General features: G+C 46.9%; 1 protein-coding gene across 2 annotated transcripts in view; it reads left to right on the top strand.

The window, feature by feature from the left end:
• SCAF11 (SR-related CTD associated factor 11) overlaps window positions 1-19,020 on the top strand; it is an 864,597-nt gene extending 845,577 nt beyond the window's left edge. The window contains exon 20 of one of the 2 annotated variants that reach the window (XR_013607094.1): window positions 18,258-19,020. Coding sequence is in view for 1 of the 2 variants with exons in the window: in XM_078675739.1 (XP_078531865.1) it covers window positions 18,258-18,359 (102 nt within the window). In the remaining variant the exon portion in view is untranslated. The remainder of the gene's footprint in view (window positions 1-18,257) is intronic. The other variant, XM_078675739.1, reaches the window with a different exon arrangement.
• The last annotated feature ends 544 nt before the right edge of the window (window positions 19,021-19,564 follow it).

The raw sequence follows: 19,564 nt of genomic DNA, 5'->3' as shown, positions 1-19,564 counted from the left end.
CTACCAGTGTGCAGAGGTATTGCTCAAAGAAAAATCTTCCGGATCCAGTCTGACGCCTGGGAAATTCAAAGGCAAGGAATCTCCGGCTAGATGTCTATCAGTTTCGTTTTTTGGGTGTATTTACATGTTTTATCGATTTGAACAAGGTACCTCAGGATTGGAGGTAGTGTTATTGGTATTGCATTCAACCAATCTGCCATGAATATCTCTCATATCATTCCCAGTGCTATCACTCCGTGTTCTCTTGTTATTCTCATCGGTATATCACCCCTCTCTGTTAGTCAGGATAATATCAGAGGTCTCCATAGATGTCTACAGATTTGTATCCCTTTTTAACTATTCCTGCACTCTTCGGGCCTAAGTCATGACAATCCGATGTCTTCTACTTGATGTTAATAGTTTCTACTTTTTCAATGAGGTCATTGATCTCATCAATAGTGCAATTCCCTGCAGCATGTTGGGCAGCCCTTTTACTGTTTACTATTCCCTGCGGGCCTCCACAAACTTTCCTCTTCGCCACTGTTTCACAGTTGGCATCAGTTCCACAGATTAAATTAATCCAATCAGTTCAGTCAGCCAGTTAAGCTAGCCTAATGGTTAATATGTTGTACTCCAAGGGCCCTTAGTTCAGCAATAAGTAACCAGCACCATCGCTCAATATTAAAAAGAAAAGCCTTACCCAACTCATTGTCCTCACAGTCTGCCAGACCCTACATCCACTAAAATATCCAACTATGCAGACTTCAAAAGGGTGGCCCTGCCCTGCCTGTTACTGTCTCTGATGGGCTGAGAATGGCCCATCTTGGCCCGGTCTTTGCCCAGGCGAGTACCACACTGCGGGGGCTGACAGCGCTATATAGCTCGATATTAGTTGGCCCCTCCTTTCTCCCCCAGCAGGCTCGTAGCTGACAGTCTTCTGGGACTCGAAGCCTCTTATCTGGCAGAAGCAGCAGCAAAGTGTCCTGCTCTGCAGGGGCCGACAGTGCTATATACCACTACATTAGTGGACCCTTCTTTTCTCCCCCATCAAGGTTGTAGATGACGGGTCTCCTGGGACTCATAGTCCCTAACCGGCAGCAAAGTGTCCTGCGCTGCGGGGGCTGACTGTGCAATATAGCGCCATATTAGCGGGCCCCTCCTTTCTCACCCAGATGGCTTGTGTATGACCGGTCTCCTGGGACTCGTAGTCCCTATCCGGCATTAGCTACAAAACATCCATGTAGGTATGTCTCTACTGCCTTATTTAAAATTTAAAAGGAAAACCCTAAAATCTTGCATGTTTGAGTCCATTTTTACATATTTAGAGCACAATTTCAAGTCCCGAAATATAAAGTGAAGTTGGTTAAAAAGCGAAGTGTGACACTGAGAATGGCAGAACTTCCTAACTTTAGAACTCCACGCAGAAGCACCACTTTATGAAGTCTGACAGAGTGCAAAAACAATGGCCAAGATTCTGGACCTAACCACTAGATAGCGAAATAATTCACAGCATGTGAATCCAGAAATCATTCAAGCTGCAATACTACACCGACAGGTAAGAAACTATATGTTATACTTCAAGCAGGAATTTCTGTACGCTTTGTAGGTGCATTCAAGTGCTGTCTTCCAGCCTTTGTCATCTAGTTCTATTCCCTGCCTTTAAATTATTCAGATTAACCTTTGTTATTAGGAGTGCTTTGAAATACCAGAAGTACAGGGTACTAGCCTCTTGACATCGCCTGCTGTGTACAATAGTTGCACTAAGTCATGTTTCTCGTTCACTGTCCCTCATCCCCTGTTCTCCTTCAAGGACTGTTCGGTACCCCATATATTCAGAATTATTCCGCTAGGAATCCGTTTCTCTCAGCACAAACAGTAGTTTTACTTCAGCTGAGAGGGTAAGTCTCCTACACTTGTTATGCCTGCTCTTGTTGGGGCATAGTAGCCCGGAAATTCTTAATTGTTAACTCCTTCTGTGTATACATCATCTCTGTCTGTTTAAAGCATGCATTATGGTTTGACCATTTGTTCGGGTTTAGTCACCCATAGAAGCAGAAATTCTGTTTTGTTGCACTGTGAGAGCCCTCATCGCATATTCATTGTACTTGAAGCAGCTTCTCAAGTAGTGTGGCGTATTTCTCCCTATCAGTCAATAGCTTCTTTTGTTGAGAGGGGTCCCAAACCATTTTTTTTATTCTAAGTCTTGTAATAGGTTATCTGGTGCTGTTGATTTCTACTCCCAATTCTTTCCTTATGCCTACCATTTACTTTGACTCCTAACTACCATTTTAACTGCCTCCCATCCTAGTAAATGATAAAAATAGTGCCTTTGTGTTTGCAAAAATAGTGTTGTTATGCCTTCCATTAGGGTGTCATTAAATGCTTGATCCTCCAGCAATGCACTTTGCAGCCTCCAGGTGGAGCGTGTTTTGAGCGGTCTAACTCATGTTATTCAGTAGGGGGTTGTTGTTGGATATCGCCTACCGAAGTACTCTAAAAGCGTTACGGAGAGTTCTAACAGGATTGAGCACAACAATGCCAGCCTGTACTATGCCAGTTGTGCACTAGGGAGCAAAAGTAAGGAGTACACCCTTGTGCTCCGCTATAGCTACGCCCATGTGTCAAGTAGTCCCCAATTAGCCATCCATGTGGTTAGCTCCCAAGCCGTGTTACACACTAGGGTATCCGACCGCGGTGGATACAAGCAGTGTGGGGCTGTGACTAGTATACAATAAGCTGGGGAACATTCATTGCGACGCGGTGTTTACACCGCACTACCATTACAACGCAAGTCGTTACCACGACTTGCGCTGGAGGGCGCTCTAGGCTAAGGAATAGTAGATTTACTATTCCAACACCTTCCCTACTGTGCGTAGGCTGGTGTTGGAATAGTAAATCTTACTATTCCTAAGTCCAGCACCCTACAGCGCAAGTCGTGGTAACGACTTGCGTTGTAAAACCAGCGTTGTAATGGTAGTGCGGTGTAAACACCGCGTTGTATGGACATACAACCCAATAAGCTCCACCCAGGATCAATGAGAGATGTGGCCACTGCGCTAGGTGCTCTATCTAGCTGAATAATAATACAGCTGGCCTGTGTTTGGGGGAGTCTTACAACCCTATTTTACATCATTCCCATCGAATTGACCTCTAAGAACAACAAATCTGCCCTCTTGTATTGATACAGTTATCATTTGCAACAAATGGGACCCCATGTTGTACCCAGATTAGAGATCCCTGAGCATATGACAAGTACCCTTTGCAAATAGTTGGCCTCCTCATTTACATTGTAGTTTTTAGCTCCTGTCTTGTAAGATGCATATCATGCAGGAATGCCATATGGGCCCCCTGCTTTTAAAGTAGTGGTGTATATTAAATGTCTTGGTATCAGTGCTCATACACAAACCTTCCATGAAAATAGTTTGTATTTATTCAGATTACTCAGCAATGTGCCTTAAATTCTGGAGGTGCTTAAATATAACTGAGATTTCCAGTCGCCGCCCCTCTACTCAGACCAAACTGGTGCTATAGTAGTCTTCACAAGTTTATAAACCTCAACCAACTTTAACCTAAACCCTACTTCAATTCCCTATTGTAGAGAAGCAGCTACTCTACTTACAAATAAACATGTAAGTATGTAACTTCCCTCTACCATTGAGGGGACTCTCTGAATTCTCCCGCCATCTCCACATTACCTCTATCATCAGTTTTATGAATGCATGTACCACCCTTATAGATTCAGCGCCTCAATCAGTTGAAGTGATCTGTTAACCCACCATGGAGTTTACTCTCAAATAGACTGTAAGCACAGCTTACAAACACAGTAGATTTCGGAGCAATGACGGGGAGATCAGTCATCTTCAAGTGAGCCAGCAATCATCAACCAGTTATTTCATGTTAGTCTCCTAATGCACACTCACTATTGCCATCGCCCTTTCCATCCTGACTTGGCTCCATGATGGTGGCTTCATTCCACTGTGTCTGGATTTCCTCATTCTTCGATGCTTTGCATTGGAGGACTATGATTGACTAGATGCTTTTCCTGTCTAATGTGCTTTTAACTAGTTCTACACCTACTTGTGCTCAGTAAAGAATATTGTCCAGTCTCCACGATCACCTTTAGTTTTGCAGGAAACAGCAGCATGTAGTGCACTCTTGCCCCTTGTGTTTTTTACCTCTCCTGTATTTGAACTACAGATTAGTCCGGAAATATAAGCACTGTACTGGTTTTCAGTTTTTCTGGTCCTATGTTACAGACTCTATGCAGGACCACATTTCTGTCCTGATAGTGTAACTGGTGCACCACCAATGGTGGTTGGAGTAAGCCAAGGGAAAGAACACTTCACCGGGATGTTGTGGGGTATTTCTAACACTTACAATTTAGACAGCCTTTGGGGCACCAACCTCAGTTGCCAGCCTGACACTCCACCATGTATTTGCCTCCACACTGACCACCTGGATATTGTGGGATCTAGAATGGCCATCTGAATCCTTCCCAAGGAAAATGGGTTCTTGATGTATGCCCCACCCTTACTATGAAATAGTTCACATTTTCTGGGATCTGGCTATTGTCCCAGTTGCCTTTCGTCAAACAAATATTCCCTTTGGGACACCTTACTGTTGGAACATATATTCTCAGGACACATGAACAAAAACAACAATACTAACGTGATACTTGTACTAGCGAAGCAGAATGTAAAAACAGACAAAATTATGAGAATATACTGAACAGTTTATTCATATTACAATATATTACAAAATAATTTAAAAGGGGGGGACAGACAATTAAAATAAGGAAACACTCAAATTCCTATTGGTAAAAAGGAGGTACCAAACGGAAAATCAATTCAGCAAAGCATCCGAATTGTCTTCAATTAGTATAGAACACAATCCTCCTTTCTCTTTTGCATCAAAAGGGAATATTTGTTTGACGAACGTCCATTTTGGTACTCCATCCCTTTGGTTGTGGGGTCCCTCTCTCTTTTACTAGAGATATTGTCCCAGTTGCAACTTAAATTCTGCAGATGGTCTGCAATCGTCAGGTTTCCAGCAAGGTTCTACTTGTTAGCAGTTCCCCAATTTTAATGGCTATTGTTTGGCCACCCAGTGCCCCCCATTCCAACCCTCCCTCAGTATTCACGCTCACAGGAAGTGGGGGCTTTTGCTGTTCAAGGTATTGGCTTACCTGATATTGGCAACCTCGCCCAAGCCTTTTTCTGATCCAGCTTTTAGCCATCCTTGTAGCTAGACACTGTAAACTAGCACATTAGTGATTTGTGGTCCAAGCCTCAACTTGTAATTTTGACAAATTCTTTCCTCTCTATTCCTCCAGATAAGGATTGTAAGCATAGTGATATGGTGGGCAATAAAGTCTTCTCTTCTGGCAGTTTGCATGCTTTGAATAGCTTTTGTCTATATGGTTAAGTATTGCCATACCTTTTGGTAGTTGACACATGAATTTCTGCCAATGTTACTGAAAGACTATCTAGAGTCCTTTACCTAGTCAGTTCTTGATGGACAGTGCATCCAGGCAGATGTTAAGATCTGGCCTGTATTTCTCTAAACGTTTTTACCTGCCATAAGGGAACCAGTGCTATCCACTCCACGATCACGCCAGGATGCACACTACCGGCTCTTACGGAGATGTCCAGCTTCAAGTTGTCTATGCCCTACCCTGCCTGGATGCACTTTTTTATTTATCCCAGTTTCTGATGCTGGTGTGATCAGATCATACTCCAATTCTCTCCAAGGTGGTGGTGATGTTGCAAGCCAAGGGTGTGGTTGAGATAACTTCCGAAGCAGAGCCGGGGCTCGACTTTATTCCCATTGCTTCCTGGTCCCAAGAAAGACAGAGGCCCACAGCAGATAATGAACCTCTGTTTCTTCACAGGTTGGAGGTACACAACTTCCCATACCTCGACGACTGTCCGTTAAATACAGGCTTACATGAGCTGGTCTCTTATCACTTGCAGAGTACAATGTCGCTGCTGTTCAGGCTGGGATTTGACATTGAGGCCCTCTGCCCACCACTCCAAACCACTATTGGAGTGATTTGAGACAGTCACTTTAATGGCCTTTCCCATCCCAATGTTTCTGGCCAAAGTTGCTCTTCCTCCTTGACAGTTCTCTAAAGCTGTTGGGCCTAATATCTTACCGCACTCTTTTGCTCGGTGTCTTATGCAGGTTCTTCAGTGAAACTTACTGCTGTAATAGTCCCAACACTGGTTGGCCTTTTGGTCAAGATCTACATTTAAGCCTCTCTGGACCTGCATTGATAGATCAAAGATGCCAACCTGCCGTTGTTTCCCCCCCCTCTAGTGACTTCAGCGGTGACCGATACTTAATCTCTTGGCTGCGAAAAATGTATGAAGTGGAGTTACGAGGTCTTTCGTCTGTTGATGTAAATGTGCTGGAGATGTGTGCCATTTGGGTGGGCATCGTTGCTTTTTTGCCATCGGTCAGAGGCAAGACCCCATGCCACCGCTATGTGTATTGCTACCAGCAAAGAGAGCTGGGGGCATTTGTTCGCTTTGTTGAGGCTTTGGGACTGATGCTAGCTGGAGCTCAACAGCGAGTCAACTAACTGTGTCCTTCAACATCAGGGCAGACAGGCTGACAAGTGTCATCTTGCCAGCCAAGAGTGGCATATACATCCTGAGATGGCTGACTTTTGTTCTTTGCCTGATCAGCCCTCGTCATTCAAACCACCTGCTGTAATGCTTTTCCTAAAATGACTTTCTCATATGTTTCCCCTTGCATTGTTTATAATGCTTCAGGGAGAATTCGGTCTGAATTGACCACCTTGCTGTGCTCATTTTTTTAACTGCTCCTAAGCTTCATTCTGCATCATCTTTGAAATTTGTGTTCCTTATTGAATTCACTGCCACACATTCCATGAGCAAGCTCCAAACCTTCTTGGTTTAGCCTCCATATATGACCATTCCTGATTAACTGATTATTAGGACTAGTAGATCCTTTCTTCTGACAGTGGCATCACCCGCACATGTAGGGCAATCAATTGTCCTCTCTCTCTGCACCCATCTAAGGAGGGGGAGAGAGTGATAACAGTTGGACACAAGACATTCCCTTAGTTTCTACCACATTGATGATAAACTGTTCTTGGTTAACCCTGCTGGCCGTGGCCAAAATAAACCCTCCTTAAGGTCTTAGTGTCCTTTCCACTAGGGAGAAGGTTGCAATTACGGTGCGTGCTAAGGGTATTCCTATTTTGGACATCTGCCTTCTGTCCACACTTTTTCCGGACACCGATGTTTCAATTCTCAGGAAGTGCTATTTTGCTTGTTCGGTCCTGCAGGACTTGCTAGTGAAAGTGCGTCCTCAAACCTTCCCTCTTTAAAGATGCATTGCTTTGGTACTTATTCAGAAAGTGAGGAATCTGCAGACCGGCTTCTTAACCTTCAGTAACACTCTTTTAAGGATAGTTTAATTGCAGATTTCTCACCAGCCCCCTCACTGACCGCCCACCTCCACGTTTTGTGCAGTGGTCTTTGGGTTTAATAAGGTTCCATATTAGATTGGCTTACTGCCAGTCTTCATTTTAATCTCATCACACAAGCTCTGAAAATGAGGGGTGAAAAAAGCGAGGTCACTGCTCAGAAGTGGCACCTATATTTCACTCTGTGCGCAGGAATTAGTGCAAGAGTTTACTGATCCAGTCTGGCACCTGGGAGAGATTCAGGTTAGTAATCTGCAGTTATATAGAGTATCCACCAGAAAGAGCATTGCTCATGGTAAGTAACTTATTTGTATCTTATCTCGGCATAACTCATGCTTGCTGCAAACTATACAAATCCTTCAAAGATTCCTAGTCCAGAAAAGTTTACTTAAAAAAATAATTTTAAAGACGGATTTGCAGATCGCCCAGCTTCCTTTCCCATAAAATGGAGCATGATGCATTGAATCCAGGTAACTAACTTTGAAGTTAAGATTGAGTTGAAAGGTTTCCCGCGGAACTCCATTTGGAAGTCTGGCCCAGCAGGCCGGGTGAAACCATAAGCAGTTTGGGTGAAGCCAGAAAAAGATCAAAAGAAAAGTGTTTGGCCCAACATTCGATGAGCAAACCTGCATCTTAAGTAGAATAATTTTTAGGTCGAAGCCTAGAGCCGGGCACATGCGCAGTCTTGCTGGCGAGATTTACAGTTTTTAGGATGGTTTCCGTACCGGGCTTTAAGCCCCGCCCCTCTTTTCCATTGGCCGTCGTCACCATTTATGGGAAACGGTGGCAGCCATTGGGAAAGAGGTTAGTGTGACGTACACTTTTCTCTTTGTCGGACGGCCCACTTGGACGGGCTCGTCTGATTTACTTCTGCTGGAAAAGGTTTCTAATCTTTATGGGACCATATAACCCCATAAAGATTAGAAACCTTTTACTGCAGAAGTCAAACGAGCCTGTCCAAGTGGGCCATCCGACAAAGAGAATAGTCTGTCTGGTGGGCGCTTGTTCTTATTAGGGCGTCAACTGATGTAATAAAGATAGATACGAGGCTAAATACATTCTCTGTTTTAAGCCGTTTCTTTTTCTTTAGCACAAATACTACGTTTTCGCTGTTTCGTTCTGCGAACGGAGAGGAAGGAAGTCGCACACAGGAAACTTGCCAGTATGCCGGTGCAGTCCTAAACCTGATTGGTAGGAAAACATCATAAATTATGGATCCCCTGCAGCCGCCTGCAGTCTGTCATGCGGACGGCCTGTTTCCATTGTGTGGCTCTCTGGAGTGGGCAAGACTATTGTGCATTAATGCTGGCTGAGCGCCATTCCCTTAAGATCGCTGCCCACTGCTTGAGCAGGGCCCTGTCTACCTGTACAAACACTCCATGGAAAACCAAATGTTGTCTGTAATTGATAGTGGCCGCGATAGACAGCCGAGTCCTTATGGAAGGGGATGAAGCAGAAATGGATTTCGGCTGACCCTGCTCACTGAGGCTTGGTCCTGGCAGCAGCTCGCGGCGCTGTGACAGCAGCAGACACAGCCACTGAGCACAGGCCTGCTTTTGTTCCCACGCGCGCTGGCTGAGGAGACAAAGGGGCAGAATGGCCTACCTTTGAGCAGCATAGTCTGCACGCCGAGAAAGCCTCCCCGTGATATTTATTGCCAAATGTAAAGCAGCAAAAGAAGAAAAAATCTCCGAAGGTCATTGTCTTGCCTGAAAGTAGATAAGCTGTGACCTCCGTCCTTACTCTCGTGTCTGCACGTAACGCCCTGGTGTGCCCTTGCCAGGCCATTTTTAGTTCTCAAAAGTTCATTATCACAGCACTTGTGATGCATGGCACCATGAGGTTGTGAAACGGCAAGATCTCTGATCATTCATTTGTGGGTGTTTGTGCTACTGCTAATTGATCTCAGTGAGTTTATTTCTGTGTAAACTGGTAAGTTGCAGAAGCTTTTAAAGCTGTGTCATACTATTCTGCCAAGGCAGTGGATGGCAGTTTAGGAGTGTTCATCAGGTAAGTTTGACCTGCATACTGCTAAATTCAAGAAAGATATGGGTGTCACCTCCAAGTTACTTTGTGTCCTTGGACTCTGGGAAGTGGTGGCAAGATGGAGGTTCTGGGACGGGGCAATGAGCTGCTCCTTTCTGAATGTGAAAGCTTGAATAAAACCTACCCAGAGGCTCTGTTGGGTGACACCCAGCTCAAGATAAGGGTTCAGAAGAACTGGTTCACATGCATGGTGTGGTAAGAGAAATTCCCAGTCAATCGGCTTTGTTTCATTCCCTTAGCTGCTGGAGTAGTTGGAGAGTTGTCCAGCTGGATCACTGGAATGAAGATCATATTTGCTCTTAATTGGAGGTACCTTTCCCACAGAAATCCCAAGGGACAAAACCAGCAAATGATAGTCCTAAAGGAATCCAAGGCCAAAAACAGCAAGTAAACAAACAGCAACATGGGGATTATTAGAGATAGCACGTGCTTTCTCTGGCCTTCCCTACAATTCCCCTGCCACTGCCTTTCCTACTCCTGGTCTCGGGTCTGATATCCATGTCAGTTTAAGTATCGGTGTCCATTTCTGCTAGACTTTAGTTAACACATTGTAACTGTGTCATTAGGTCAGTTTCCATGTATGACACTGGAGACGAGTACAAGTGGGAGACACCCCAACAGAAAAGATGCCCTTAATAGTAGGTAAACATAATATTATTGAAGCAGGTACTTACAGCACACAGAAATGCACTCACTCACTCATGCATGCAGAGCAGAATTGGGGAGATGTCCTGCCATAAAGTTGCAGGCCCATCCCAATGAAAGTGACACACAAAAACTATCACTCCTAAGCTCACAACACCTTGCAAGATAAAGCTAGCACTAAAGAAAAAATAATGATGAAAACCCTAAATAATTCCCTCATTTCATGTCACCAATAGAGGCAAAATCCACGGGGTAGCCCAGATAAAGGCACAGAATAAGATGAAATGGTTCTTACTGCTGGACTGTTCTACTGGAAAGCAGTCTCACATTTGTAATAGCAATAAAACCATGAAATAAACAGATGCTGACCAAACACTGTATCAGCAACAACTATTTGGAAATAAAGAGCACTCAACATGGACAGACCTGGAAGTTGGAGTTAGGTAGGTTCTGTAAGCATTGATACATGGAATTTTTCAAAGATAGAACTTACTGACTGACACTGATTGACTGACACTGATTGACTGACACTGATTGACTGACACTGATTGACTGACACTGACTGACTGACACGGACTGACTGACACGGACTGACTGACACGTACTGACTGACACGGACTGACTGACACGGACTGACTGACACGGACTGACTGACACGGACTGACTGACACGGACTGACTGACACGGACTGACTGACACGGACTGACTGACACGGACTGACTGGCACTGACTGACTGGCACTGACTGACTGGCACTGACTGACTGGCACTGACTGACTGACTGACTGACTGACACTGACTGACTGACTGACACTGACTGACTGACTGACACTGACTGACTGACACTGACTGACTGACACTGACTGACTGACACTGACTGACACTGACTGACTGACTGACACTGACTGACTGACTCTGACTGACTGACTCTGACTGACTGACTGACTCTGACTGACTGACTGACAATGACTGACTGCCACTGACTGACTGACACTGACTGACACTGACTAATACTGACTGACACTGATTGACACTGACTGACTGACTGACTGACACTGACTGACTGACTGACAATGACTGGCTGACACTGACTAATACTGACTGACACTAATACTGACTGACACTAATACTGACTGACACTAATACTGACTGACACTAATACTGACTGCCACTTACTGACTGCCACTTACTGACTGCCACTTACTGACTGCCACTTACTGACTGCCACTTACTGACTGCCACTTACTGACTGCCACTTACTGACTGCCACTTACTGACTGCCACTTACTGACTGCCACTTACTGACTGCCACTTACTGACTGCCACTTACTGACTGCCACTTACTGACTGCCACTTACTGACTGCCACTTACTGACTGCCACTTACTGACTGCCACTTACTGACTGCCACTTACTGACTGCCACTGACTGACTGCCACTGACTGACTGCCACTGACTGACTGCCACTGACTGCCACTGACTGACTGCCACTGACTGACCGCCACTGACTGACCGCCTGCCACTGACTGACCGCCACTGACTGACTGACCGCCACTGACTGACTGACTGACTGCCTGCCACTGACTGACTGACTGCCTGCCACTGACTGACTGACTGCCTGCCACTGACTGACTGACTGCCTGCCACTGACTGACTGACTGCCTGCCACTGACTGACTGACTGACTGCCACTGACTGACTGACTGCCTGCCACTGACTGACTGACTGCCTGCCACTGACTGACTGCCTGCCACTGACTGACTGCCTGCCACTGACTGACTGCCTGCCACTGACTGACTGCCTGCCACTGACTGACTGCCTGCCACTGACTGACTGCCTGCCACTGACTGACTGCCTGCCACTGACTGACTGCCTGCCACTGACTGACTGACTGCCACTGACTGACTGCCTGCCACTGACTGACTGACTGCCACTGACTGACTGCCTGCCACTGACTGACTGCCTGCCACTGACTGACTGACTGCCACTGACTGACTGACTGCCACTGACTGACTGACTGCCTGCCACTGACTGACTGACTGACTGCCTGCCACTGACTGACTGACTGCCTGCCACTGACTGCCACTGACTGACTGACTGCCTGCCACTGACTGCCACTGACTGACTGACTGACTGACACTTACTGACTGCCACTGACTGACTGACTGACACTTACTGACTGCCACTGACTGACTGCCACTGACTGACTGCCACTGACTGACTGACTGACTGCCACTGACTGACTGACTGCCACTGACTGACTGACTGCCACTGACTGACTGACACTGACTGACTGACACTGACTGACTGACACTGACTGACTGACACTGACTGACTGACACTGACTGACTGACTGACACTTACTGACTGCCACTGACTGACTGCCACTGACTGACTGCCACTGACTGACTGACTGCCACTGACTGACTGACTGCCACTGACTGACTGACTGCCACTGACTGACTGACTGCCACTGACTGACTGACTGCCACTGACTGACTGACTGCCACTGACTGACTGCCACTGACTGACTGCCACTGACTGACTGACTGCCACTGACTGACTGACTGCCACTGACTGACTGCCACTGACTGACTGACACTGACTGACTGACACTGACTGACTGACTGACACTGACTAACTGCCACTGACTAACTGACTGCCTGCCACTGACTGCCTGCCACTGACTGCCTGCCACTGACTGACTGACTGACTGCCTGCCACTGACTGACTGACTGACTGCCTGCCACTGACTGACTGACTGACTGCCTGCCACTGACTGACTGACTGACTGCCTGCCACTGACTGACTGCCTGCCACTGACTGACTGCCACTTACTGACTGCCACTTACTGACTGCCACTTACTGACTGCCACTTACTGACTGCCACTTACTGACTGCCACTTACTGACTGCCACTTACTGACTGCCACTTACTGACTGCCACTGACTGACTGCCACTGACTGCCACTGACTGACTGCCACTGACTGACTGCCACTGACTGACTGCCACTGACTGACTGCCACTGACTGACTGCCACTGACTGACTGCCACTGACTGACTGCCACTGACTGCCTGCCACTGACTGCCTGCCTGCCACTGACTGCCTGCCTGCCACTGACTGCCTGCCTGCCACTGACTGCCTGCCTGCCACTGACTGCCTGCCACTGACTGACTGACTGCCTGCCACTGACTGACTGACTGCCTGCCACTGACTGACTGACTGCCTGCCACTGACTGACTGACTGACTGCCTGCCACTGACTGACTGACTGCCTGCCAGCCACTGACTGACTGACTGCCTGCCACTGACTGCCACTGACTGACACTTACTGACTGCCACTGACTGACTGACTGACTGACACTTACTGACTGACACTTACTGACTGCCACTGACTGACTGACTGACTGACACTTACTGACTGCCACTGACTGACTGCCACTGACTGACTGACTGCCACTGACTGACTGACTGCCACTGACTGACTGCCACTGACTGACTGACTGCCTGCCACTGACTGACTGAGTGCCACTGACTGACTGCCTGCCACTGACTGACTGACTGCCACTGACTGACTGCCTGCCACTGACTGACTGACTGCCTGCCACTGACTGACTGCCTGCCACTGACTGACTGACTGCCTGCCACTGACTGACTGACTGCCTGCCACTGACTGACTGACTGACTGCCTGCCACTGACTGACTGACTGACTGCCTGCCTGCCACTGACTGACTGACTGCCTGCCACTGACTGACTGCCTGCCACTGACTGACTGCCACTGACTGACTGCCTGCCACTGACTGACTGCCTGCCACTGACTGACTGCCTGCCACTGACTGACTGCCTGCCACTGACTGACTGCCTGCCACTGACTGACTGCCTGCCACTGACTGACTGACTGCCACTGACTGACTGCCACTGACTGACTGCCACTGACTGACTGCCACTGACTGCCTGCCACTGACTGACTGACTGCCTGCCACTGACTGACTGACTGCCTGCCACTGACTGACTGACTGCCTGCCACTGACTGACTGACTGCCTGCCACTGACTGACTGACTGCCTGCCACTGACTGACTGACTGCCTGCCACTGACTGACTGACTGCCACTGACTGACTGACTGCCTGCCACTGACTGACTGACTGCCTGCCACTGACTGCCTGCCACTGACTGCCTGCCACTGACTGCCTGCCACTGACTGCCTGCCACTGACTGCCTGCCACTGACTGCCTGCCACTGACTGACTGACTGCCACTGACTGACTGACTGCCACTGACTGACTGACTGCCACTGACTGACTGCCACTGACTGACTGCCACTGACTGACTGCCACTGACTGACTGCCACTGACTGACTGCCACTGACTGACTGCCACTGACTGCCACTGACTGACTGACTGCCTGCCACTGACTGACTGACTGCCTGCCACTGACTGACTGCCTGCCACTGACTGACTGCCTGCCACTGACTGACTGCCTGCCACTGACTGACTGCCACTGACTGACTGACTGCCACTGACTGACTGACTGCCACTGACTGACTGACTGCCACTGACTGACTGCCACTGACTGACTGACTGCCTGCCACTGACTGACTGACTGCCTGCCACTGACTGACTGACTGCCTGCCACTGACTGACTGACTGCCTGCCACTGACTGACTGACTGCCTGCCACTGACTGACTGACTGCCACTGACTGACTGCCACTGACTGACTGCCAGCCACTGACTGACTGACTGCCTGCCACTGACTGACTGACGGCCTGCCACTGACTGACTGACTGCCTGCCACTGACTGACTGACTGCCTGCCACTGACTGACTGCCTGCCACTGACTGACTGCCTGCCACTGACTGACTGCCTGCCACTGACTGACTGCCTGCCACTGACTGACTGACTGCCACTGACTGACTGCCACTGACTGACTGCCACTGACTGACTGCCACTGACTGCCTGCCACTGACTGACTGACTGCCTGCCACTGACTGACTGACTGACTGCCTGCCACTGACTGACTGCCTGCCACTGACTGACTGCCTGCCACTGACTGACTGCCTGCCACTGACTGACTGCCTGCCACTGACTGACTGCCTGCCACTGACTGACTGCCTGCCACTGACTGACTGACTGCCACTGACTGACTGCCACTGACTGACTGCCACTGACTGACTGCCACTGACTGACTGCCACTGACTGACTGCCACTGACTGACTGCCACTGACTGACTGCCACTGACTGCCACTGACTGACTGCCACTGACTGACTGCCACTGACTGACTGCCACTGACTGCCACTGACTGACTGCCACTGACTGACTGCCACTGACTGACTGACTGCCACTGACTGACTGACTGCCACTGACTGACTGACTGCCACTGACTGACTGACTGCCACTGACTGACTGACTGCCACTGACTGACTGACTGCCACTGACTGACTGCCACTGACTGACTGACTGCCACTGACTGACTGACTGCCACTGACTGACACTGACTGACTGCCTGACACTGACTGACTGACTGCCACTGACTGACTGACTGCCACTGACTGACTGACTGCCACTGACTGACTGACTGCCACTGACTGACTGACTGCCACTGACTGACTGACTGCCACTGACTGACTGCCACTGACTGACTGACTGACTGACTGACTGACTGACTGACTGACTGACTGCCACTGACTGACTGCCTGCCACTGACTGACTGCCTGACTGCCACTGACTGACTGCCTGACACTGACTGCCACTGACTGACTGCCTGACACTGACTGCCACTGACTGACTGCCTGACACTGACTGCCACTGACTGACTGCCACTGACTGACTGCCTGACACTGACTGCCACTGACTGACTGCCTGACACTGACTGACTGCCTGACACTGACTGACTGCCTGACACTGACTGACTGCCTGACACTGACTGCCACTGACTGACTGCCTGACACTGACTGACTGCCTGCCACTGACTGACTGCCACTGACTGACTGACTGCCACTGACTGCCACTGACTGACTGCCTGACACTGACTGACTGCCTGACACTGACTGACTGCCTGACACTGACTGACTGTCTGACACTGACTGACTGCCTGACACTGACTGACTGCCTGACACTGACTGACTGCCACTGCCTGACTGATTGACTGACACTGACTGACTGACTGACACTGACTGACTGACTGACTGACTGACACTGACTGACTGACTGACTGACTGACACTGACTGACTGACTGACACTGACTGACTGACACTGACTGACTGACTGACACTGACTGCCACTGACTGACTGCCACTGACTGACTGACTGACACTGACTGCCACTGACTGCCACTGACTGACTGCCTGACACTGACTGACTGCCTGACACTGACTGACTGCCTGACACTGACTGACTGCCTGACACTGACTGCCACTGACTGACTGCCTGACACTGACTGACTGCCTGACACTGACTGACTGCCTGACACTGACTGACTGCCTGACACTGACTGACTGCCTGACACTGACTGACTGTCTGACACTGACTGACTGCCTGACACTGACTGACTGCCTGACACTGACTGACTGCCACTGCCTGACTGACTGACTGACTGACTGACTGACTGACTGACTGACTGACTGACTGACACTGACTGACTGACTGACACTGACTGACTGACTGACACTGACTGACTGACTGACTGACACTGACTGACTGACTGACTGACACTGACTGACTGACTGACTGACTGACACTGACTGACTGACTGACTGACTGACACTGACTGACTGACTGACACTGACTGACTGACACTGACTGACTGACTGACACTGACTAACATTAGATCTCACCTTTCATTAAGTTAAAGCCATCTGCTTTGCTATACAATACCATTAGCAAAGCAAATGGCTTTAACTTAATCAATAGCGAGACCTGTTGCATTTTCAATGCTTGTTTTATGAAGTGTCATTGGCTCCTAGATTGGCATGTGTGGGGAAGGGAATTAGATGAAGGACAGCAAACATGCTAGAGAGCTAGTCCAGGAATCGGACTTGGCATTCCAAAATTTGCAAAAGGTGAAACAACCTAGTGTTATTGTAAAACTAAGCCTTGTTTGGTATAGGAGGGCCTCCTAAGGCAAATGCTCCTCATAATTTGGTCATTGATTGAACTTTAGGCACTAAATTAATGTTTTGACTCCAAAGCGCACTGAGCACTGTGAGGGTATACAGTAGTTTCACAGATCATTCTCTCCACACCTCAGGAATGCACTTTTGTATTACTATCTATTGAAACATTCCCCTGACAAAGCTTGATCTACTTCCACCTAAGTGGGTGTGTTCATTAAGGAAAAATCCCAGAGCGAACTGTTATTTTCTAACATTATGATTCCACTCCTTTGAGGTAGGTTCTTCATTAATCAGTTTGCTGGCAAGTCAGTCCAGTTTTTGAGTGTGGGGGTTTCTGGGAACTTTGACTCTACCTCTTTGTTTAGCAAATGGAGCCATCTTTGGACTCGTCAAAAGGGACGAGACTAAGTTAGATGGCTGCTGCTGTACATCATTGTTATACAGACTTTGCAGTTGTAATTAGTCTTGATATGGATTTTATTGAGGGCTACAGATTGTCTGATTACTGTGGGTAGGTTTGAGAAGGTGTCTTGAGATAGAAACTGTGACATTCCACTAGGGGACAGAAATTAAGAGATTTGAAAAGTATTTCTGGGTTGAACGTTCATGTGGTGTTCTATTACTGGTAACAGTTTCCCTTGAGTAAGTGTCATATTTTTTTGCAGAAATGATATAATTTTACTGTACTCATTGTATTAATTTTGAAACGATGAAAGGTTACGTTAGCTAGCCAGGAGTTACATCTGTAATCTGAATATTGCCCATACAGCTTAATAGCGCACACATTTTTGCAATGAGCTACTCCATTGTGAATGGAATGAATACCTTCCTTCATTGAACTCCGTGTGAATAGGTAAGTGATGGAAATTGATTTAATTTAGAGCTTAATTCTGTAAATTATAGTAAAAGTGCAGTGTGTCTTTAGAGAAGTACATTTCAGATGGTCACATCATTGAAAATTATCCAGACACTTGTCACTGTTTGATTCAATTTAACCACAGACGTTTTTGTTTAAACCTAGGTCTGTCATAGTAAGAGCGGAGACGTAAATTCAGCAAAAGTGGCAAATCTGGTGCGAGCCTATGTTGACAAATACAAACATGCAAGGAAGGAAAAAGAGTAACTTGTCAGCAATTGAAAAGTAGTAAGAGCAAATGGAAAAAGAAAACGTAATCATGTCTGCCAAGTGCAATTTCAACATGTACCCTTGAAACAAAATTGTACTCAATTGTGATTGGTTTTGATAAAATTATTTTTCGATGTAGGATTATGATGTTTTGTTTGAATACATTTAGAGCTATATTGCAGCTTCCTTATCCCCTTTTCCACAAGTGTTTCGGGTGTGAAGGGTTTAAGGGAGTGCATTTTTACTAGAAATGTACCATTGTGTGGATACAAGAAGATGTACAGCATTTTCACTTAAATGATAAATTGCAAATGAATTGAAAATGTCTACCTTAAATGTCTTGGCACAGGTATGTACAGTACATGTAATAACGTCAGGTTTAAAATATTTCATAAAAGAAGCTGTGTTCTATGAATTTTCCCTAATTGTAGTAAAATTGAAATAATGTATTGCCTTGGCAAATGTTTCTAGTATTAACTAGATGCTGATGGCTTAGTACACTGTTATACAAAGTACATAACTTTATTTGAACAGATTAACTCTTTAAGAGTTACTACTAGGCTAACAGTATAAACCGTAAAATGCAGTGACCACCACTTTATAAAAACATGGGACATTTCAATTATTGTAACAGCAAATAAATGTTATGCTGCTTGTTTTTTCCTTTGTGTTGTCATTTGTTGTCCAATAATTGCCAAATATGTCTGGTAAGAACTCAGAAGTGAGCCTAGCTTTGATGATAGTCGCCTCACTGGTTACAAGTATTCTAGTGGCTAACGAGCACCTTGCATACTAATTTGTTTTAGAAACCATTCATGTAGTGTTTGCTTATTTGTTCAATGTGTTTTATTGCTGACCTCTGCTATACATTTTCTAAATTAAATGATCTTATATATTTCTGAAGAAAGAAACTCTGAGCAATAAAAGAGCACAGAAGAAATCTTTTGTTCACAACGACTTTCTCTAAAGACGTGTATTTGGAATTATTCATGGCTCTGTTTATTATGTTTGATAGGGCAGCAATATGCAGTTTGTATGTGCTAAATATAAACTTAGAGAAAAACACTTCTGTGCAGTTCTTATTTCAGAGCTATGTTTTTGTCATGAAGCATAAGACCGTGGGAAATGATCTGTCCACCTCTTGACCCCAAATTCTACACCAAGACTTTGTGGAAAGGATTTCAAACCATACTGACTTCAAC

This window comes from Lissotriton helveticus, chromosome 1_1 (genome assembly GCF_964261635.1).
Source record: "Lissotriton helveticus chromosome 1_1, aLisHel1.1, whole genome shotgun sequence".
In the NCBI taxonomy this organism is placed as follows: domain Eukaryota; kingdom Metazoa; phylum Chordata; class Amphibia; order Caudata; family Salamandridae; genus Lissotriton; species Lissotriton helveticus.
The sequence above is the reverse complement of the archived record's forward strand: the minus strand, read 5'-3'. Positions and strand labels throughout refer to the sequence as shown.